Here is a 20,943-nt window from a genome sequence, read left to right on the forward strand (position 1 = left end):
CTATTGAGGTAACTTGGCACCTCTGTCACAAATCAATTGACCAAAATGTAAGGGTTTATTTCTGGACTCTTAATTCAATTTCATTTGTTTAAATAATCCTTATGCCAAAACCACACTACCATGATTATGGTAGCTTTGTAATGAGTTTTGAAATCGGGAAGTTTCTATCGTCCAACATTGTTCAAGATTGTTTTGGCTACTTGAGGTATGGTGGATTTCCTTTTTAAGATGTTTCTCAATTTCTGCAACAAAAAGGCCTGCTGGGTGGGTTCTTGCTAGTGACTGCAGTGAGCTATAGATAAATCTGGGGAGTCTCATCACCTTAACAGTTCTGTTTGAATTCATGAATGAGAAACACCCTTTCATTTATTTAGGTCCCCTTACAATGTTTTAAAATTTTCAGTGCACAAGTCTGACACTTCTTGTTATACTATTCCCAAACATTTAATGCTATTGTAAATTATATTGTTTCATTTTGGAATGTTCACTGCTAGTGAAGAAAGGTGCAAGTGATTTGTGTATTTTAATCCTGTATTACTGACTCGTTTATTTAATAGGCTTTGGTGCATGAACTACCAAGGACTCCCAAATGTTCAGGATCATGTCCTCTGCAAAGTGCAAGTTTTACTTCATTGTTAAATGATACCAGTATGTACCTTTCTTTCCTGGTGTCACCTTGGTGAGACTTTGGGGTCGGGATATTATTAGTATCATCTTCTAATCTTTGGAAGCTTATGAAGAATTTGTGTTTAATCTTAAGTACTAGGTAGAATTCACCAGTGAAGTAGTCTTAGCCAGAGTTTTTCTCCCCATATAGTTTTTTCATTACTAATTCAACATCTTAATTTTGCTCCTTCTTTCTAGTTCAAGTCAGTTTTGATAGTTTGTATCTGTCTAAAACTTGTCTATTTCATATGCATTAGCTAATTCAATAGCATGAAATTGTCCACAGCAATCCTTTTTGTCAGCTATTAATATTAAATTCAAATTTGAGAAGTATACTTACATTAACAGCACTCAAATATTTTTTTTGTTTTTGCAACTGACAAGATACTAATTAAAAAATGTTAGAAAATGTGCAAAGATTTGTATTAATTTCCTTTCCTTGGAAGTTCACTAGGTTTATTCATAAACTTTGATACATTGAAAAAATGTGTATCATATGGCAACATTTGGGTTTTGATTACTGATTACTTGACATTCTTTTTGTTGCAAGAATCAAACTGGAATTTAATGACAAGTCACTACAAAATATTTCTTCCCAATACACAAAACAATTGGTAAAGAAAAGCTTAATAATCTTTTCTATTTTCTGAACTTTTCACAAACTTGTAATTCCTTGACTTGAACCTCTATGTACTGACCAATTTGAACTGTCCCCACTTTTCAGAATCTGTTTCAGAAAACTGAATACAAATTGAATATGATCCATTAAGCATCATAAAGAAACAAAGAAAATCTACATTCATTTTAAAGTCCCAACATTATCTGTTGACATAATTTCTTTTTTTAAAAAAAATTTATTTATGCATATAGAACTGAGGTACAGGTTAGAGGTGCAGGGGAGTGAAAGGAATCACCATGAAAGGCAGAGTGGGGAGCAGGACAGGGTGGTCAAAGAAGTATACTGCTGAGGGGAGCAGTGGGTGGGTAAGGAGAGGTCTTCTGTGCCATATGGGTCATCTCCCTGGCCAGGGATGGAACTCGTGCTGCAGTGGCTGCAATAATATCACAGTGCTGTTTTTAACCTGTTGCGCCACCAAAGAGGGCCCTGTAATAATAAAAACTTCTGTTTTGTAGAAAGCAGAAAAATCTTTGCATATGTAAAAAGATGCAAATATATCTGCCATTAGTTTTAGGAAGAAAATCCCATGTCTTTAAAAATTTGGAAGTCCACGTTCATGGATTGGGAGAATTAACATCATCAAAATGGCCATCCTACCAAAAGGATACACAGATTTAATGCTATCCCAATAAAAGTCTCAATGACATTCTTCAAAGAAATAGAACAAATGTTGATGAGATTCATATGAAACCACAAAAGACCTTCAATAGCCAAAACTCTCATGATTAAAAAGAAAGAGAAAGGAGACATTACAATCCCAAACTTCAAGCTCTACTACAAAGCCATAATAATCAAAACTGCATGGTACTGGAACAAGAACAGACACACATACCAGTGGATTCGAATAGAAAACCCAGATATAAACCCACAGGTTGATAGGAAGCTAATCTTTGACAAAGGAGCAAAGAAGATACAGTGGAACAAAGAAAGTTTTGTTCAACAAATGGTGCAGGGATGGGAAGGTACATGCAAAAAAAAGAAATTAGATCACTACCTCACACCACACACAAAAATCAACTTTAAGTGCACTAAAGACCTAGACATAAGAATGGAAACCATAGAATATCCAGAAGCAAAGATGAGCAAAACACTACACAACATACACTTCAGTAACATCATTGAAGATAGAGCACCCAACGCAATGATAATGAAGGAATAGATAAAAGATGGGACTACATCAAAGGCCTTCTGTATAGCAAAAGAGACATTACAAAAAACAGACCTTCCACTGACTGGGAAAAAATTTTCTCACACAAAACTAGCAATAATTGATCACAAAGATATACAAAGAACTGATGAAACAACAAAAATAAACAACCCCATCAGAAAATGGCAGAAGAGCTAAAAAGACACTTCTCTAAAGAGGAAATGCAGATGGCCAACAAGCATATGAAAAAATATTCAACCTCACTTTTAGTGAGATGCAAATTAAAACCACGAGATACTTCACCCCAGTGAGAACGGCACATCTTAAAACTAGCAACAACAAATGTTGGCAAGGATGTGGAGAAAAAGGAACTCTCCTGCACTGCTGGTGGGAATGAAAACTAGCACAACCACTATGGAAAACAAACATTTGGAGGTTTCTCAAACTGCTAAAAATGGGGCTTCCATATGACCCAGCAATCCCACTCCTAGGTATCCAAAAGACACAAAAACACGGTTTCAAAAAGACACCGGCACCCCCATGTTTACACTGCTGCTTTATTTACAAGTGGAAAGACGTGGAAACAATCCAAATGCCCAAAAGTAGATGACTGGGTTAAAAAGATGTGGCACATATACACAATGGAATATTACTCAGCAACCCAAAAAAAAAAAAAAAAAAGAAACACATGCCTTTTGCAGCAACATGGATGGAGCTAGAAGGGATCATGCTTGGTGAAATAAGCTAGGAAGACAAGGAAAAATACTGGATGGTTTCACTCACAGCAGGCGTATAAAGGACCAAGGGAGAAAATAACAACTATATACCAGAGACTTATTATAGGGGTGGAATGGACTATGGTGATGGCACACACGTGATGTGACTATGGGAAACCCACGGGGATTATAATTGAGGTGGGAAAAGGCACACAATGATGTAAAAACAAACTATTACATTAAAAAAATTGGAAGTCCCCTAAGTATTAATTGGGCAGTCTTACTTTACACAACTTATCTAGAGCTAAGAAATACTTTTGTTTTTCAAATTCTCAATCACCCAATCTTTAGTTGTATTTGAAAGGTGTTGTGTATATGGTAAGACAATTTTTATGACTTTTACTTTCTTTTTCAACAAAATGTCCGTCATAGAATTATTGTGAAAAACATATCCATTAGGGACATCCCTGGTAGCACAGGGGTTTTAGTGCTATCAAACTAAATCTGAGTTTGATCCCCTGCGAGGAAGTTAACCCACATGGTGCAGCAGGTCTCTCCTGTATCACCCACTGCTCCCCTCGGCAGTGTATTCCACAGATATCCCTGTTTTGCTCCCCACTGTCTCTGGTGAATCTTCTCCCCACTCCACTACCCCTTATCTCTGGCCTGCATCTCAGTTCTTCTATGCATAAATAAAATAAACCTTAAATTTTTTGTGTGTTAAGAACACAAGCCCTTTACTAGCTGGCCAAATATACAAATCCATAATTTTTATAATTTTTTTAAAAAGTTGTTGCACATTCTAATTTTCAGGTGATTAATTTCATCTTTTTGACTGTTGACAGAAAAACATTAAATTATATATGCGAAGAAAATACATCTTAAATAATGCATCTTTTAATAGTGTTCACTTTATTATCTGTAACTTTTTTAATACATGAAAGCTTTTCCTCTTGCTCTGATATAGCAAACTGCACCGTCATTCACCATAAAATTCATGATATACCTTTAGTCCTTTCTAGTTGTTGTACTAGCTCAGTTCTCTATAGAACTGATGTTAAATTTAGCAATTTGACCATACGTCTTTTTTTAATAGAAAAATGATTCAGTGGACAAACATGTCAATTACTAATTATGATTTAGCTAGAGTAGATCATTCTGTTTGCAAAATACATTCAGCTACAATAAGTCACCTTGGTGAGCTAGTGAAACATTTTTAAAATGGAGTCAGTTCTTTGACATCACTTCTGTTTATGTTTAATATAAACAATACACTGTCTTCATATTTTATACAATGCAACAAATATGGTCCTAACAAAGTAAGTTTCTTTGAACAGAAAAAGTTCTCTATTCCAGAATATGTTAGCCATGTACAAGTGAGGTCTATCCTTGCATGAGGGGAGACTCAACTGGCTTAATTTTTAGATCCCTGCCATTTATTACAGTTACCTATTAAAGCTTCCTCTAATGCCAGGACTTACCAAGTAACCTCTGACAGTCTTTTTTCACATAAAGCATTTTCAGTAATGTAAAACGCCTAAAGAAAACAGGCTATTAAGAATTGAATTAACATTGCATGCTATCTTTTACTGTTTTCTGAAGTCACTTGATTCTTCAGTAGAGACACGATGGATCTATTTTACAGACTAAAATCTTAATGGGAAATGAAGTAAAATGTAGCTTGGAAAGCAAAACTCTTGACTAAATGTGTCAGTTAAGGAAATACGAGTCACTTGGTGGTAAGAATGTAAGAGATGCGCAGTCAGGGTTTGCCTAACGTTGAGTAATTAAATATAAGTCTTACCTGTCTTTTCATTCACAAGTGAGGAAGGAATTGAGATTCTGAGTCTACTTCTCACACCTTTTGTATTTCCCTTCCTTTTTACCCTTACCATCTTTAAAGTCATCCTCAGCATACCATCTCTCGACTGGACCAAGTCATAGCCAGTTAACTTAGTCTTATTCTTTTAATCTACCCTTCACAGAGCTGCTAAGATCACCTTTCTAAAATGATTTTGGTAATGCTTCTCCCATTGAAAACTCTGTTTTAACCATAACCTACAGGATAAAATTGAAACTTTAGCACAACTTAGGATTCAAAGGCATCAGTCAGGTTCAGACTTCCCTAGCACACTTCCTCTGAAAGATCCACATCATATGAAACCCATTTCATTCATACCTACACATACTACAAAAGTTTTTATAAAAGAAATATAGCTCCTAAAACTGCCTTTTAAGTTCACCTCTGGAAGAATTGATGGACCCACATAGACATACTTGCTCCCTTCACATCTGGTCTTTCTCAAGTATTGTTTAGATTATAATAATCAATGAGAAACTTAAAAGTCAGAGACCAAGTCTGAAAAACCTCTATTTCAACTCTAAGCACAAGGTCTGGCATGAAATGTTAAATGAGTGATTATGGTGACCAAGATAAATAGATTAAGAACAAACGATTCACCAAAATGAACAAATTAGTTGTAGTTCTCTTACCCCTCATACCTGTCCCAAGTCACCAACAGCAAGTATGATACATGGGGGATCCTGGAAGACCCCCAAATAAAGCTCAGAAGACAGTGCCAGGAATTCCAACCCTCACACCTAAATCACTGCCCTAAAAATCTGCCATCTGTAAGAGTTGAATATTAAAAGAAAAGCACATCCTACATTTGCAAATTCCTTCTACCTGGTTTCAGTCACACCATGATTCCTTTTCATTATCTTTGATGAAGCAGAACTACATGAAGTTGGGAAACAAATAGTAGAATTGCCACAAAGGGGAGATACTGAAGTCACCAATAAAGCAGTAGTATTGTGGACAACCTAGGATACCTCAGGTCATTCACTGTGCTAGCTAGGAGGTAGAAAATACTCTGCAGCTAGAGTTGGAGCCCACGTCTGGCCACACAGGTGGAGTGGTTTTTAATGACAAGACCTAACAACAGTTTTTGAGACTGGGGTAATCTGAAGTTTGCCAGTCACTGAAAATGAGAAAATGGACATCTCCCTATTTATTTGGCTGACGGTAATGTTACTAAAGAAAACCTTAGAAACTGTGTTTCAACCCCAGTTGTTTCCAATTCTTAGAAACTAGTGAGACTCATTTCAGGAGCAGCAAACTACTCTGAATATTTTACTTTATTATTTGGAGGAAATTTACTTATAAAATTTATTTCTCAAATTCTCATAAAATTCTAGTTAAACTATCGTCTGTAAATTTTTCTAGTATATGATCTCTGTGTTAAAATGGTCTTTACAGTAGTTGTGAACATTTATTTAAAAATCAATTTAAATTTGAATATCTAAGTAATTCTTCATTCAGAAAGGGAATTCTCTATATAACACAATCATCTAAGGTTTCCTTAAGGTTTTTGTTTCTCTAAAGAAAAATAATATGGGCATAATTCATTAACTTTTTCACATTTATTTTTATGACAATTAAACAGAGCAACAAGAATTCTGTATATAAAGGTAAAATTACATAATCAAAGATTAGGTAGAAAATGTCTGCTTTAAAAACGGGGTAATCTCAAACAAGTATTCTTAAAACTGCCTTCTAATTTTAACTTTTCTCCTGGAAAATCTACATAGAAACTGACATGTTATAGAATTAGTTCCTAGAAAGCAAATGGGACTGAGTGTTCTGGGGAATAACACATTTTCAAAGGTCACATATGTATATGTGTGTGTGTGTGTGTGTGTATGTAAATAAAATAAAATAAAATAAAATAATAAAATAAAATATACATGTAACAAAACCTCAAATGAATCAGTATAATCCCATCAATACAATGTTTGCTGCTGAATTTGAATACATTTATTGAAAATATGTCAACTTCCTTTTCAAAAGACAGAAGACACATGGGTCTAAGTTTTATACTAATGAGATATATGGTAACAGCAACAAAAATTCTAAATGCAAAAAGGACCATCAGTTGCCTAAATATAAAATCTTTGAACTTTGGCAAAGATTTGAGTGTTACAAGTGTTACACAGAATACCACAATCAATAAAGAAATCCTTAAATTTGTCCCATCTCCCCAAATCATGGCCCTGCCCCCCAGGCACTCTTCCCTTTCAAAGGGTGAGTTATAACCCTGTCCCAGATGAGTCGGAATTTTAAATATGTGGTCTTGCTGATTAACATTTTTCTCAAACCTCAGCACTTCGGCTATACAAATTACACTTTTAAGATATTTGAAACAGATATTGTATTTATTGGTTGGCTATGAGTAGGAAAATACATCAGTAAAGAAAGAGACCCTGTATATAAATATAATACTAGCTAGTTACAATTTGACCAAGAAGATTCCACTGAAAAGAACAGTAAAAGCCCTTGTTACCACCAGTCAGTCCATAGGTATATATTCAGTTTCCCATTACCTTTATCAAAGAGCTGCCTAGGCAAATGTGACATTCTTTGAGCTTAGTGCAGATGTGCTGGATTTTGTTACATGAATGGTAAACAAAGCTAGTCCAGTGCATATAGTGTATTGTGAGTAGTAAAGACTAGATACTCTATTTCAGACACCATTTCAACATACCATTATTAAAATCTATATAACCAAAAAAGGCAAAGTGAACATCTTAAAATACTGCTTATGAATGGGGTTGAAACACTTGCTAAAAGTGTTCTTTCAATTACCTGCAGCATTTGTAGTGGATATTCTGATTAGTTCATTAATTGGCTTGCCTAGGATGACTTTTCTCCTTTTGTGGCAATGACCCCCAAACCTTAAAAGTCATTATGGAAACTAATTCCAAGAGTTTAAATAGTAAAAACAAAATACTAAAATTCAATTTTATTATTGAAGATCTGAATCTTAGAAGAGCTTTGAAATTTTAATATCAACATTAAGAAGTGCATTCTACCCAATTCAATAATGTCCTTAGTTCCAAAGTGCTAACATAAAATATGTCTTCCTGGCTATCACCAAATCCAATAAAAATACACACATTTCTAGATGTTCCTTGCATATCTTCTAGGACTATTAAAGTCGTAATCAACAATTTATTTCTATAACTTTAAATTATGCCATAAATTAATTTTGATGAACATTATTTAAATTCTCAAAGCATAAATAGTCATCACTAACACGGTAAACTGTACTTCAAGAGATTCACAACAAGGAATTGAGTGCCTCCAAATTTCTGATCATTAAACCAGAAAACATACCTCAAATCTCTGTAAAACATTAATAAGATGGATTTATCCAGCAAGAACACTGAAATTACATAATGGCAACACCACATTAAATGTATTTGTTACAGAACTTTTGAAAAAACATACTAGTTTTTATTATTGCATTTTAGGAACTGTGGATTATTGGAAATTGTTCAGGACACAGAAACATTTAAAACACAAAATCTTGCTGAACAAAGTATCAAGTCTATTTTGGTGTGACTGTTTATTCTCTATAGACCCAAAATATTTTCTTCTCTTTTGAAGGTTACAGTTATAAATCTACACTCTTGGTTCAATTTATCACTATTTAAGTAAGGTAGAGAAGCTGATCAAACTGACCCACAGAATGAAGAATGTCCAGAAGAAGCAAGAACAAATATTTTCAAGACATTAACAGGCTCTTTTACCTTGCTATGCTGTTCCCAAATTCAAATATATTGTAGACAATAACAAATATGGATGAAAACATTTTGTGTAAAGCTCAAACCTTTAGCATCTAACAAGTGCACTCTAGTTCCAGCATCTATGAAAAGAATACATCCTCCATTAACAAATACAAAACGAGTAAGTGCTTCCCCCTCCCCTTCCATAAAGCTCTCTGGACCTGTTATTACATAATGCAGATCATAGGAAAAGCGGTTCATCTCATCAGTCCAACTAGCTCCAGCCCGCCCTCGCTGGAAATTGTCATGATGCACATTACCAACACAGTGTTTAGGAAAAATGAGTAAACACACCTTTTATTCACACTTTACAAAAAAAATAAAAAGTTATGCATTGGTTCTATATCAATAATACCAGCTTTCCAATGTACTGATTATAAACTGGATGTGTTTGGTGTCAGCACAACTTAAACAAAAGCAAAAAAACAAAAACAAAAACAAACAACAACAAAAAAAATCCACCATCACAACAATATCTTAAAAAACCTCAAAGGAAAAACCAGGTCCCAGACAAAGACTCAAGATCACAACTTTTTGGAGAATATTTTTAAAAGGAAAAAAGTTGCTTATTTAAACATGTAATTATATTTTCTCTTAAAAACAGAATAAGCACAACTAAGTGCTAGACATTTTATCATAAAATTTTAAGTCATTATCCAAAATGACTAATTCTCTCTGTATAAAAATTGTTAAAAACATTCAACAATTTGTTTTTCTTAATGCTCACATGGTGTCCTTTTGCTCCCCTGCCTGCAGTTGAAACAAAAGCAGTTAAGACCAAGCTCCCTCTGAATTCATTTGATTTTTGAGAGACTAAAAGGATTAAGAACAGAATACATATGAGTTAAACTTTGTAAGGTGAACACTGGCTTTAATCTCTAATCTACTAATGGCACTATGGGCAAAATACAGGGTACAATATAACTTTTATCTTGGTTGACATATTAAAATGACTTAGTCACTTTAAAAATGATCTGAAGAATTGTCTTAGGGACCTGTTTTGAAAATACATCTTATTTATACTGCTTCATAAATGGAAAATACTTTGTTTAAAAAAAGGAATGATTTTTTAAAAACATGGAGATTAAAGAATACATGGAAAACGAAAAGAATTCACATGATAGTAGTATTCTGGGTGACAACAGCACTGTGGAATGAATGACACCAATAAGCAGTGCTTTAGGTCTGGTGAGCAAAGACCCAGGACCCACCCTATGAACATGTTCCAAAATGTGATATTCAAAGCTTCACAATGAAAAAAGCCACAGCTCATACAAAAGCATTTTCTTAAAATTCTCACAAATGTTAAACTATTTAAAAAATATAAAAGAGGATGCACAGATTTTCTCTGCATGCACAGGCAGTGCTTGGTGAGGACAGATTTAGGCAGGCACAGTGGACATAGGACAGGAAGCATCTAAAATGGAGTTAAGAAACTGTACCTAAGCAGCTGGAATTTTTTAACTTAAAAAAGTTAAAACTTTAAAAATATCAGAATGTACATATATCAACCATTACATTCAATTCATAAATGCCTACAAATGATTCTCTGCTCAGTTTATCTGTCCCGGGAGATACAGTTTATGGAAAAACCCAAAATTCATAGATAAGTTTGCCTCTGGTCTGAGAAAATGTCCTAAGCTTTAAAGAGTTTTAGATTTAAAGAGTAATGTTCTCAATTTTAAAATAAAGTAGTATAAAAGGGCTAACAAAACCCCAACAGTGCAAATCACAGCAGAGAAAGTCTGTTGCAACTTCTTTTACAAGCTGGCCTTTATAATGCATGAAACAGTTTAAAAACAAAACAAAACAAACAAACAAAAAAAAAACAAAAACAAAAAAACTTAGCCTTAGTTTTACAATACAATCATTTCCAAATCTGATTTTTTAGTACAAAATTTCATAAATCAGGTCTTCTGTGGATCATATACAATCATAAAGGCTAAATTCAAATTCTATATTTTACAAACAAGTCTGAAAAAGGAGGGAGTAGGGTATGGAAGAATGGTCACTGGATGTTATTACTGGCCTCAAAAAGTAGTGCTACAGATTTCTGTGCAAAGAGAATATGCTGTTCAAACACTTTCCTATTTCAAGGCATGAAAATATATTAGAAGAAACAGGAAAATTACTTGTAACAATTTAAAGATAGGTGCAAACACACCAATCCCTGTCTAACAGTATATAAAGCATATTGGGCTCAGAATTTGTCTGTTGCTAGCACCTGACTTTCATACTTATATCCTTATAAAATAATCTGGTTGAAGATTCAAATCATCAGTAAGGAAAAAAAAATATCCCTAAATCCCGAGTGGCCATACCTCACTCCCCTATATTCAGAGTTTTATGTGTTTACAAGTGAAATTGAGGTCATCCTCTGAAGGTACTTGACTACCTCCTACCAGGAAGGTGAATGCCATTAACTTGAGGCAGGAAAGGCAGTAAGAGCTCCAGTTGTGCAAAAAGTGAGAAGTGGTCAGAGGGGATGAGTGGATGTGGGCAGCCGCTGATGTTATTCTCAATTAGCCAATGGTGATCCAGAGGTCCCAGGATGCCTAAAGTGTTCAGCTGAGGTTTAGAATAGAAGATGTAGTCAATTATACCCTGAAAAACAGAAGGGGAAAATAAAAGACAAGGCCCCTACATAAGACAACACTAAATACTGAGAGCTTTCAAGACATAACCTTATAGTTCATGGTTGGTAAATAAAGAAACTTATTCGTGTATAGAAAGAGGCAGTAATATATATAAACCAAATGGTCTCACAAATGTCAAATCTAGCAGAATACAGGCATTTTAGGGATAACTGTTCTTCCTACCTGGATCTTTTCATGCTCTCATGACATGGTCTCTGCTTCTCTTTACTAACTTGATTTGTGCCATTTTCCTTGCTCACTACCCCATTGCCACCTGAGCCTGGGGAAGGGAATATGACATTACACTCTTTGTAGGTGACAAGCTCTAGAGGCCTCTGCCTATGTTCTCTGTCCCCTCTTCCTTTCTTCCATGTGTTATGTGTGATCTGGTTAATTCTGTCTCAAGCTTCAAGTATCAAATGCAACCATCTTGCAAAGACCTTAATCCTACCCTCACCCACTTATTTCCTCCTACCACCTCCAATTCTCTTCCATTGGTGCTGCACACCCCAGGGGCTACATGCTACACACACTCATCTGTGTGGTCAAGAGCATGGGACTGTTACCGCCACAGGGACACAGGCATGTCTTCAGCAGTGTCAAGGCACAGATCTGGCACCAACATATAAGTATCTCTTGGTTTATACCCCTCTTCCCTATAACCAGCTTCTCATCGATATATTCTTGGCCAAAAGACTTAAACCTACTCAAGTGTCTTCCTTCTCTCTCTCTATCAGCAACAGGAACAAGGGGAGGGGGACCACCTAATATCGCCCAACTTTTAGCTATCAACCTCATCTCCTCTTCAATCTGTTGGAAACAAGAACCTAACATTTTGGTGCTTATCAACTGGGCACAGTCTAGTCTCTCTATCTAGCTCACTAGTGAAACAAATCTTATTAAATATCTTTCTGAAGCCTACTACTCACTTCTGACTTCTTGAAATGACCTTCTTTTCTCATCAGTTAAGCATCTATGCTGCTCTGTTTTGTTCCCTTTCTGCTTAACTTCCATTACTTACATGATCATTTTACCCAATCCACTTCATTCAAGTAGAAGAACTTCAAACACCCTTCTGTTCCCATGGTTGTATCATTATGGATATACTGCTTTGGATGTTCCAAAGTCAAGTAATATGTTTTTAAAGCTTTCAAATAAGTCTAACAATGCTCCTTCCAAAAACAAGGTCCAACTAACATTAATATTTATACTCTAACAATCAAACCTGAATAATTTTCCAGCTAGAAAACTAGAACTTGATAACATAGAAATGCAAAAAGTAACTGAAAAGGATGGCTGACATAAGCTCTAAATAATCACTCATACTAAAAAAGAGGAGAATCACTAGGGTAAGACTGTACAGCATAAACTGTTAACTGTGTAAGGGAAAGAAAGCTTAAAATGGCTTATATAAATCCACATTTTGGCACCTAAGGAGTATAGTTTCAATTACACTAAAATATGAGATAGGACACCTCACCCCAACTGACACCAAATTATATGTCAACATACTGCATATCCAGTTGTTTGCAAAGAACACATACGAAACAGAACTGCCCTCAAATCATGACAGTTAACTCAAGATTTATCAACATTATTTTATCTGATTTCTTATCCTGGAAATAACAGGGTATCTATAAAACAGGTATCTATAAAACAGAGGTGGGACACTAACCACATGGAATTCTACAGAAGAGTAATAAAAGAATGATACTGTCAAGTAATTCAAAATAGCTTTATTCCAGTCTGAACATATACCCACATTTTAAGGATAAAACAAAGTTATAAGACCCTCTGAAAAAAATGGAGGCCTTAAAAAGGTTTATCAATCTTGGGTGCACTATAGAGACAATACCTGATAGGGGTACCTATTATTAATCTCAATTAAAAAATAATTTAAAAAATAAAAAGAAAAGATTCTCATGGTCAACACTTACCTTGAAATCAAACGTGTAATTTGTGTAAGGCATGAGGCCATTCTCATAGGCACTCTTTAACTTGAAACCATGAGTGATCCTTCCATTGGTTGTCCCATTTTTCCCATTACAGCTGAAATTTGTAAGACTTTCATTATATCTCAGTTCCTTAAAGTCTTTATGATTTGTTTCTACTCCACCAGTGCTCAAATATTCTACAACACCTACGGTGAATATAAACTTAATGTCAACGATCATCATACAAATACATAAAACATAAATAAAAATGATAATGCAATAGTCAATAGTTTTAAACAATACATATACCCACTTTCTAAAATCTCCCAGTTTCCCCCCCATACTTGCCAGACCTGCCTAAGTTCATTTCACATACCTTTAATAGTGTAATACTTTAGACCTTTCTTTACTTATCACATGACCTTACATACTGTCTTCAATTATCTTTTTATTTTGACTACATAATATAAGTGTGTTGGTATATAATATCTGCTAAACTAGATCCTTTTAAAAATTTTTAAGTTATTTCTATTTTTTAGATCTTTTAATTGAGATCTTAGTTATGTAGGTTTGTTTAGTTAAATGATGTAATCCACCAAGGATTTATCGTTATTATACAGCCAACTGTGAAAAAGAACACCAACAGTTAATTACAGAATTAGGTGAAGTTATATAGAGCAACTTCACCATCCCAAGATACTATTCTCCTTAATTTCCTAAGGGCCAGATGGCACTACAAATATTTATTTCTCATTTTCATTTAATTAGTACATATGGATTTTTTACCTTGGGTTTATTACTTTTTTTTTAATACTAAAATAGGTCTTAAGATGTGTATTATTTAACTAGAATCCCTCATTGTCCATCAGATACATTGTAAATTAAAGAGGGTGGAAAATGTGTAGAGAAATTGCCAAAAAGTAACTGTCAATTGCTTTAGTAGCAGTAATCCCCACAGCTTCAAGAAACAAACGAAGAATTTATATTTTCATTTTCCCTGAAAATGAGTTTTAACACTATTTTCTATTTTCTTAATGGCTATTTATCAGGATGACAATGATGTACTACTAATTAGCTGCTTTAAATATGTGTACATGCAGGCAAATCTAAGGAAAAGCATTCTTGCATGAGTGAAAGTATAAAGCGTTGAAATAAAATGAAAGTATTAAGCTTTATATTACGATCTATGGAAACACATCCAAGAGTAAGACTTTGTATTCTTTAATTCTGGGATAAAAATCATGAGCCGGTTCTTTTGTTGTTAAAATCACATGCACAATCTGTGTAAATAAAGGATCTCATTTCTACCAAAGTATGTATTTCTAATCAAAACCCCCAAAATTTGAGATACTGCAAAAGGGCAAATTTAAACTAGATTCTATCACTGAATGCTAGACTCCCAAGGAAGCATTATAAAAGCCTATTGGAAGTCTGAATTACATGTGCCCTTAGGACAATGCAATATGTTATTTAATGAATTATTTTAAGTCATCAACTGTGTGTTTATTGAAGATTTATTAAATGGTTAATGCCCTTCCTCCTTAGGTTTTCACAAGTTAATTTCATTTTCAAAAACGACTCTCCTACTACACACAATACATTTTTAGACCTGATTCATAACTACCATTACAAACTAAATTTTTGTTTTGGTCACATTTGTAATTATCAGCAACAATACAAAAAAAAAAAAAAAAAGCAAGCCAAGTTTAAAAGCATCTTATATAATAACAGCATCCTCTTCTTACCAGAATCTGGTAAAGAATTAAGATCTGCACATAATACCAGTGGAATAGTTCCAAATTCTCCCAATACACTGGACTGGAGATTTCGTGAGGCTTTATCAATAATGTTCTTCACTTCTGAGAGAAACATCATAGTTTGAACCAGCTTCACATCAGAATATTCAGGGTCCCAATGCATGTGAGCATTGGCCACAAGAATAAGTTGTTTTTCTGTTCCAAGATGTGGCTTTCCAGCTAAATAAGATAAAAAGAAAACAAACATAAAATCTGCCCATGACCCCTTATGTCCTTACAGGGTTTGTTAGGAATAAAAAAGAACCTTACAATTTCTCTAACATCCCCAATCTGAAGACTAATTCTACCCTACAACAAATTTGAGAAATATTCTAACCTTCTGGTAGAATATTTCAGAGAGTACATTCACTAGTTTAACAAAAATGGCCCATTCTACTTGGGATTGCTTAATCTTTAAACAGTTCTCATCTTGAAACTTCTGATCTTAGTTAAGATATTCTAAATCAAACCCCAGAGAATTAAATCTGCACCCTTTCAAGGAAAGATATTTAAGACAACTGATAAGTTCCATCTATCATCTTTTATATCCTTCAGGTTAAATTTCTCTAGCTCCAACTGTTCTTCATGTGATAGATGCTTCTTCACATAATGGTCACACTAAATGTATTTTTAATTTGAAGTAAAGTGTTCACCTCCCAAAACTCAAGACCTTTAAAACAAGGACTACAAATAGATTAGGAAGAGAAGTTAGCTTAAAACTATCTTTGCCATCAAGAAGTTATAGAAGGACATCAAGTTCTGCTCTCTACAATTACTTTAACTAGTATTAAACATTTTTCCTGTATCAAAAATTCTTGGGAGCAAAAGCCCAACTTTTCCTTTGGCTTTACTCTTTGAATACTTTATTTGAATACTTTATTCTGCATAATGTTTTCTTACCTTAAGCTTTCTGGTAAAGAAAGAGGAATGTTATTTTATAAGCTTTGAATTCTCACTGAGTTTCTTCAGGTGTTAGACAACACTACTGCCAACAACAAATTCTGTTTTCTATTAAATTTTGGAAGTCAATTTTACAGGAAGTGAAAAGGTCACTCACATGACATTTCAATCAATTCCTTTCGAAGTTCTAGCAGTACTGCAACTCCAATGTTATCTTTTGTCATGACTCTGTTCAGCATAGCTTCAGACCCTTCTGAATTTGCCATGGCTAGCTGATTAAATTCAACAGTGTGTTTCTGAACCAAAGTAAATCTAAAACAGAAACAAACACACACACACAAACATTGAATTGGGAATACCAAGATATTAGTTTTGTGGGAAGAGTAGTTTCCCCAAACTTAACTGAAAACATGTGAAAATTACATTATGGAAAATCCTCCACACTCAACACCAAGCTTACCATATCTAAACGTATTCTCAGACTGTTACTGATACAAATAACATCTTGAAATAATTTTACAACTTCAAATAATATAGTCTATATTCTGTTTAGGTTTTGTATTAGAATATTCAACCTTTAAATATATAAATAATTCTTTTCTAAAGTATGTGTTTAAAAATCCTTCTAATATTATAGAGAGAATGTCAATTACAGGGTGTTTCATATAACAATTGGAGTCAAACCCTAGTAAACACCTGAAGAAACAGCAGCACTTTCAACATGTTTCCCAAACAAGCTGATTAATGATACAACACAAAACAAAATAAAACCCTGTTAAGTCAGTATTATTATTTTCTTGAGTAACCCATTGTCTTACATGCCAACTGATTTCCATGTCTTTGGCCTCTATTCTGCAAAAACTGAGAAAATGTTCTGTTTAAAAAGTAAGAAGACTTACTTTTCTGTTTTGAAGAATATTGCACAGCCATCAACATGTTTTCTTTCTTGTTCTGACATTGTCCTAGCTCTAGATTTTGGACTAAAGAATCCATTGTAGCCACGTTCTTTCAGTTCTACCAGAAAAAAACTGTAATACTGTTCTGTCTCAACCTCCTGAAAAATTATAAATGGCAAAGTTATTCTGTAAGACAGAGGTAAATTCTATGCACTAACTTTCCATGTATAGTTTGAGAATTTGAAATAATTTCAGACTGATTTGCAAAATAAAATATGTAATATCTTTTCAATGCAATTTATGTAAAACCAACTGGAACACCCATGTGTTAATTTATAGGCACTGACATGGTTGATTTGTTGTTTAGGAGTAAAGAATGGAGAGATGTGTAACTATAGATATGTTTTTTCCCCCTATTGTTTTAAAACTGCCATAAAACAAAATACAGAGATATATGAGAAATTTCAAAGATCATAATTTTAGGTCATGAGCAGAAAGTAACTTACCCAAAGTCATGTAAGTGATAAATGAGAAGTGAACTGAAAACCTGTAAGGTTCAATGCTCTTTTACTATATCCTAAATATTCTGTTACCACTGATGGTAAAACAAAATTACAACATAACAATGCCTCAGTTTCAGTAACATTACTACCCACCTAACTCCAAAATAACTGCAGGGATGTTGGGGTGAGGGGGAGGAAGGATGGGGGGAGAGGTATGGTGGATGTTCAGCTGTCAAAGCACATACTTAAAACCCAGCTTAACCTACTTGAGTCACAGTACTTCCAAACAAAGCAATTAGCGTGAATGCTCCCAGGAATCACTAACAACATAAAGCCAGTATTTTAAAAACTGAGGAAATTTGAATGTGTCAGTGTAATGCATTCACAGATTGCTCCTTGTTTTATCAACATGGAGGCATCTGTGCAATTTAGAAAGTATTCTCATGACTTACCTGAAGACTTATGATATCAGCATTGCAGCTCAAGATTTCTTGAATAATGGCCTTTTTCCTATAGTCCCAATTTAGTGCCCATGATGGACAGTAGCCATATAACTGCCGAGTCGCATATTTATCACAAAGAACATTGTAGCACATGACAGAAAACAAGGCTGCAGGAAAGATAACTTTATCTTATTCACACATGTGGCAGGAAAACAAAAATTCAATAGTTTTCACTTAAACACTTAAGTATGATTTTAATCACTCATTGAAAAGCTACTAATACGACAAACACAAGGACCTAAAGTTGTGGACAAATAAGATTATCATGTGTTACCTGCTACAACAAAGGTATTTACACAAAGTTTGGAAGCAAAAAGACTAACATCTTGAGCCCAATGGCCTCTACTACCAAGGCTTCTTTCTCATTTACACATTCTTTTTACCAATTAGCCAAATGCTAATGGAAGATGTATAAATTACTTTCCCACAGAGCAACTATTAATACATACAGGAAAACTAAATTCTGTTACAAATGTCATGAAACTCCCAAGCTATTTTCGTGTAAGATAAAGAAGTTTAGGGGTCATTTGTTCAATTTCTCTGTCAAGTAAAGACTTTGGCTGCCTTACAATTTGGTAATAGGCCCTCCCTTATGGTGCAGCGGGTTAAAGCACAGCAGTGAGAAGCTAAAGCCACTTCTGCATGAGTTCGATTCCCACCTGCCCCGGAGGAGATCCACATGCTGTGGCAGACCTCTCCTGACCTGCCCAGCTGCTCCCCTCAGCAGTGTACTTCGTCGATCTGCCTGTTCTGTACCCCACTCTGTCTCTGGTGAAACCTCTCGCCACCCCTGAGCCTCTGGCCTGTACCCCAGTTCTGTGTGTACAAATAAATAAATCTTTAAAAAAAAAAAACCAAAAAACAATTTGGTAATAATCAAATATATTTGGAACATGGTTGGGTTTGGAAACTTCCACTGCAGGAAGATTTTGGTGTTATTTATTTTGCTGAGTATGCTTCACAGCAGTGCTTTTCAACAATAGTACTGATGATACTGGGGGTAGATAAACTCTTTGTGCAGTTTAGGGTGCTTAGCAACTCCCCTGGTCCCCAGCCACTAGATTCCAGTGACCAGTCAAAAATTTCTCCAGATACATCAATTGCCCTCTGGTGCTAATTCACTTATGAGTGAGAAGGTGCAGTATCCTTTGTATAGCACAGTATACACAGAAATCAAGTAAGCAAGAATTAAAGTTTTTATTATTATCTTTCAAACCAAATCAATCTTAAGCATTCTATCACAATGCTGCACATGACCTAGAGCATGGCAACAATATACCAGGTTTATAACAAATGAAGACAGGAGTTTAAAAAAAAAAAAAAAAAGAAAGGTTACCAACCAGTTGGCCTTGTTCTGTCTGGTTCTTGTAACATAATCCAAGATCTTGGAGGTGGCTGTTCTGATGAAACTAATTCAATGTAAGACAAAAAAATTAAGCAATATTCTCATAAATCTTCCTAATAAAATGGTTTAAACAAATGGCCACTTACTTCTTTTTGCAGTACCTGCCAAATTATCAAGCAAATAGTTCAGCAGCCTTCTGGTTCCATCAGGTTCCTGATAGAGGTTCAATATATCCTGGGTAAGTGGATTTCCTGAAAACATTTTTAAAACAGGTAAAATAAAACCAAGACAAGTAATAAAATACTTCAAAACTGAAAAATATACCAAAACTACCAGATCATCTGTAACAATATATCTATAGTTTGTATTAAAACACCAAACTAGAGAAAACTATTTTTTCCATTTTTAATGATTTATCACCTACTGAAATATCAAGAAATGTTATTAAGACTATGATGGCAACTTAGAAGATAACTAGTAATGTTTTGGATCTTACCCTACCTCATCAACACTTTCACAATGACCACAGGTGGTGAGGGAAAACGAGATTGGGGAAGGGTAGAAATAAGGATTAGAGAAGAAAAAGATGATGGTCAGTATCATGAGTCAGAATCAAAAGCCTAAGAATCCAATAAGGCTGACAATGTCCTAATGATAAACGGATGCGTTTAGCCCTTAGATTGTTTAAAATTCTTCTGAACAGGGAATCAAGATGGGACAGACCTGTTTAAGAGTTAAGTCACTCAGGAAAGGAAAAAACTCCACATCCATGAAATAATAATTCCATAAATTCAACTGTTTCCTAAGTGTCAAACATGAAAGCCAATGCAATGATTTACATGTATTATATAGAATCTCAAACACTCTCAGAAGGATTTCTTACGTTCAGATAGAAGTAACAGAACAGTGCAGTTTGGAACAGCAAAGGTTTTATATACGTCATAGAAGTGATGTATGTATGTTCTGGCTGCAACAGCTGTCTTTACGGTAAGAAAGACTAACAAAGGACAAAGATTGAAGAATGCAGGTAAAATGAAAAAAGCCCTAACCTAACCACACCAAATTAAGAAAGGGGGGTGACGGGGGTGGGGGAATCTTACTGTCCAAAGAGAAAAGTGTTTTCTTCCTTGTTCTCTTGTGAAAAACTAGATTAATTTGGCAGAACAAGGATCACAGGATAGAAGCTAATAGGAAAAACCTCATCAAAGTTCAGGGAGCTGGTAAACATTTAACTATTTCAAATAGAATGACCTGCCCTGTGAAGGAACAAAGTATTCTTTGGGTAGCCAAACTGCATGGATGGAAAGACAAAGGTAGTTGACATTTAATACCTCTTTTACATTTAAGATTCTAGGATTCTAAAATTACAATGGCAAATATGTACTCCTACATTTTATAAGATGTCTCTACAAGATGAGTTTTAGTATTGTTGTCCCCTAACATGTACAGCCTCCTTTTGTAGCTACCAACAGCCCTGACATTTTCATTCAGTCACCATCTTATAAGACAGGTATAATCATAACCCTTAAGTTAAAGATATCTTTAAAAAATGAAGTCAGGGCCCTCCCTGGTGGCGCAGCGGGTTAAAGCACAG

The 20,943-nt window shown here is 34.7% G+C and overlaps 1 protein-coding gene across 3 annotated transcripts in view; it reads right to left on the minus strand.

Moving 5' to 3' along the window:
* Positions 1–8,491: 8,491 nt before the first annotated feature.
* The window catches only part of CNOT6 (CCR4-NOT transcription complex, subunit 6), a 55,028-nt gene continuing 42,576 nt past the window's right edge, over positions 8,492–20,943 (minus strand). For 2 of the 3 annotated variants that reach the window (XM_004693872.2, XM_012733429.1), the window contains exons 5-12: positions 19,496–19,600; positions 19,345–19,413; positions 17,954–18,111; positions 17,002–17,156; positions 16,260–16,414; positions 15,152–15,382; positions 13,410–13,612; positions 8,492–11,440 (exon numbers count right to left, since the gene is read on the minus strand). In XM_004693872.2, coding sequence (XP_004693929.1) covers positions 11,228–11,440; positions 13,410–13,612; positions 15,152–15,382; positions 16,260–16,414; positions 17,002–17,156; positions 17,954–18,111; positions 19,345–19,413; positions 19,496–19,600 — 1,289 coding nt within the window. In that variant the 3' untranslated portion in view covers positions 8,492–11,227. Of the gene's footprint in view, positions 11,441–11,677; positions 11,753–13,409; positions 13,613–15,151; positions 15,383–16,259; positions 16,415–17,001; positions 17,157–17,953; positions 18,112–19,344; positions 19,414–19,495; positions 19,601–20,943 lie in introns of those variants that run through there. The other variant, XM_012733430.1, reaches the window with a different exon arrangement.

Source organism: Condylura cristata, unplaced genomic scaffold (assembly GCF_000260355.1).
Source record: "Condylura cristata isolate star-nosed mole 26May11 unplaced genomic scaffold, ConCri1.0 scaffold00040, whole genome shotgun sequence".
NCBI classification, from domain to species: domain Eukaryota; kingdom Metazoa; phylum Chordata; class Mammalia; order Eulipotyphla; family Talpidae; genus Condylura; species Condylura cristata.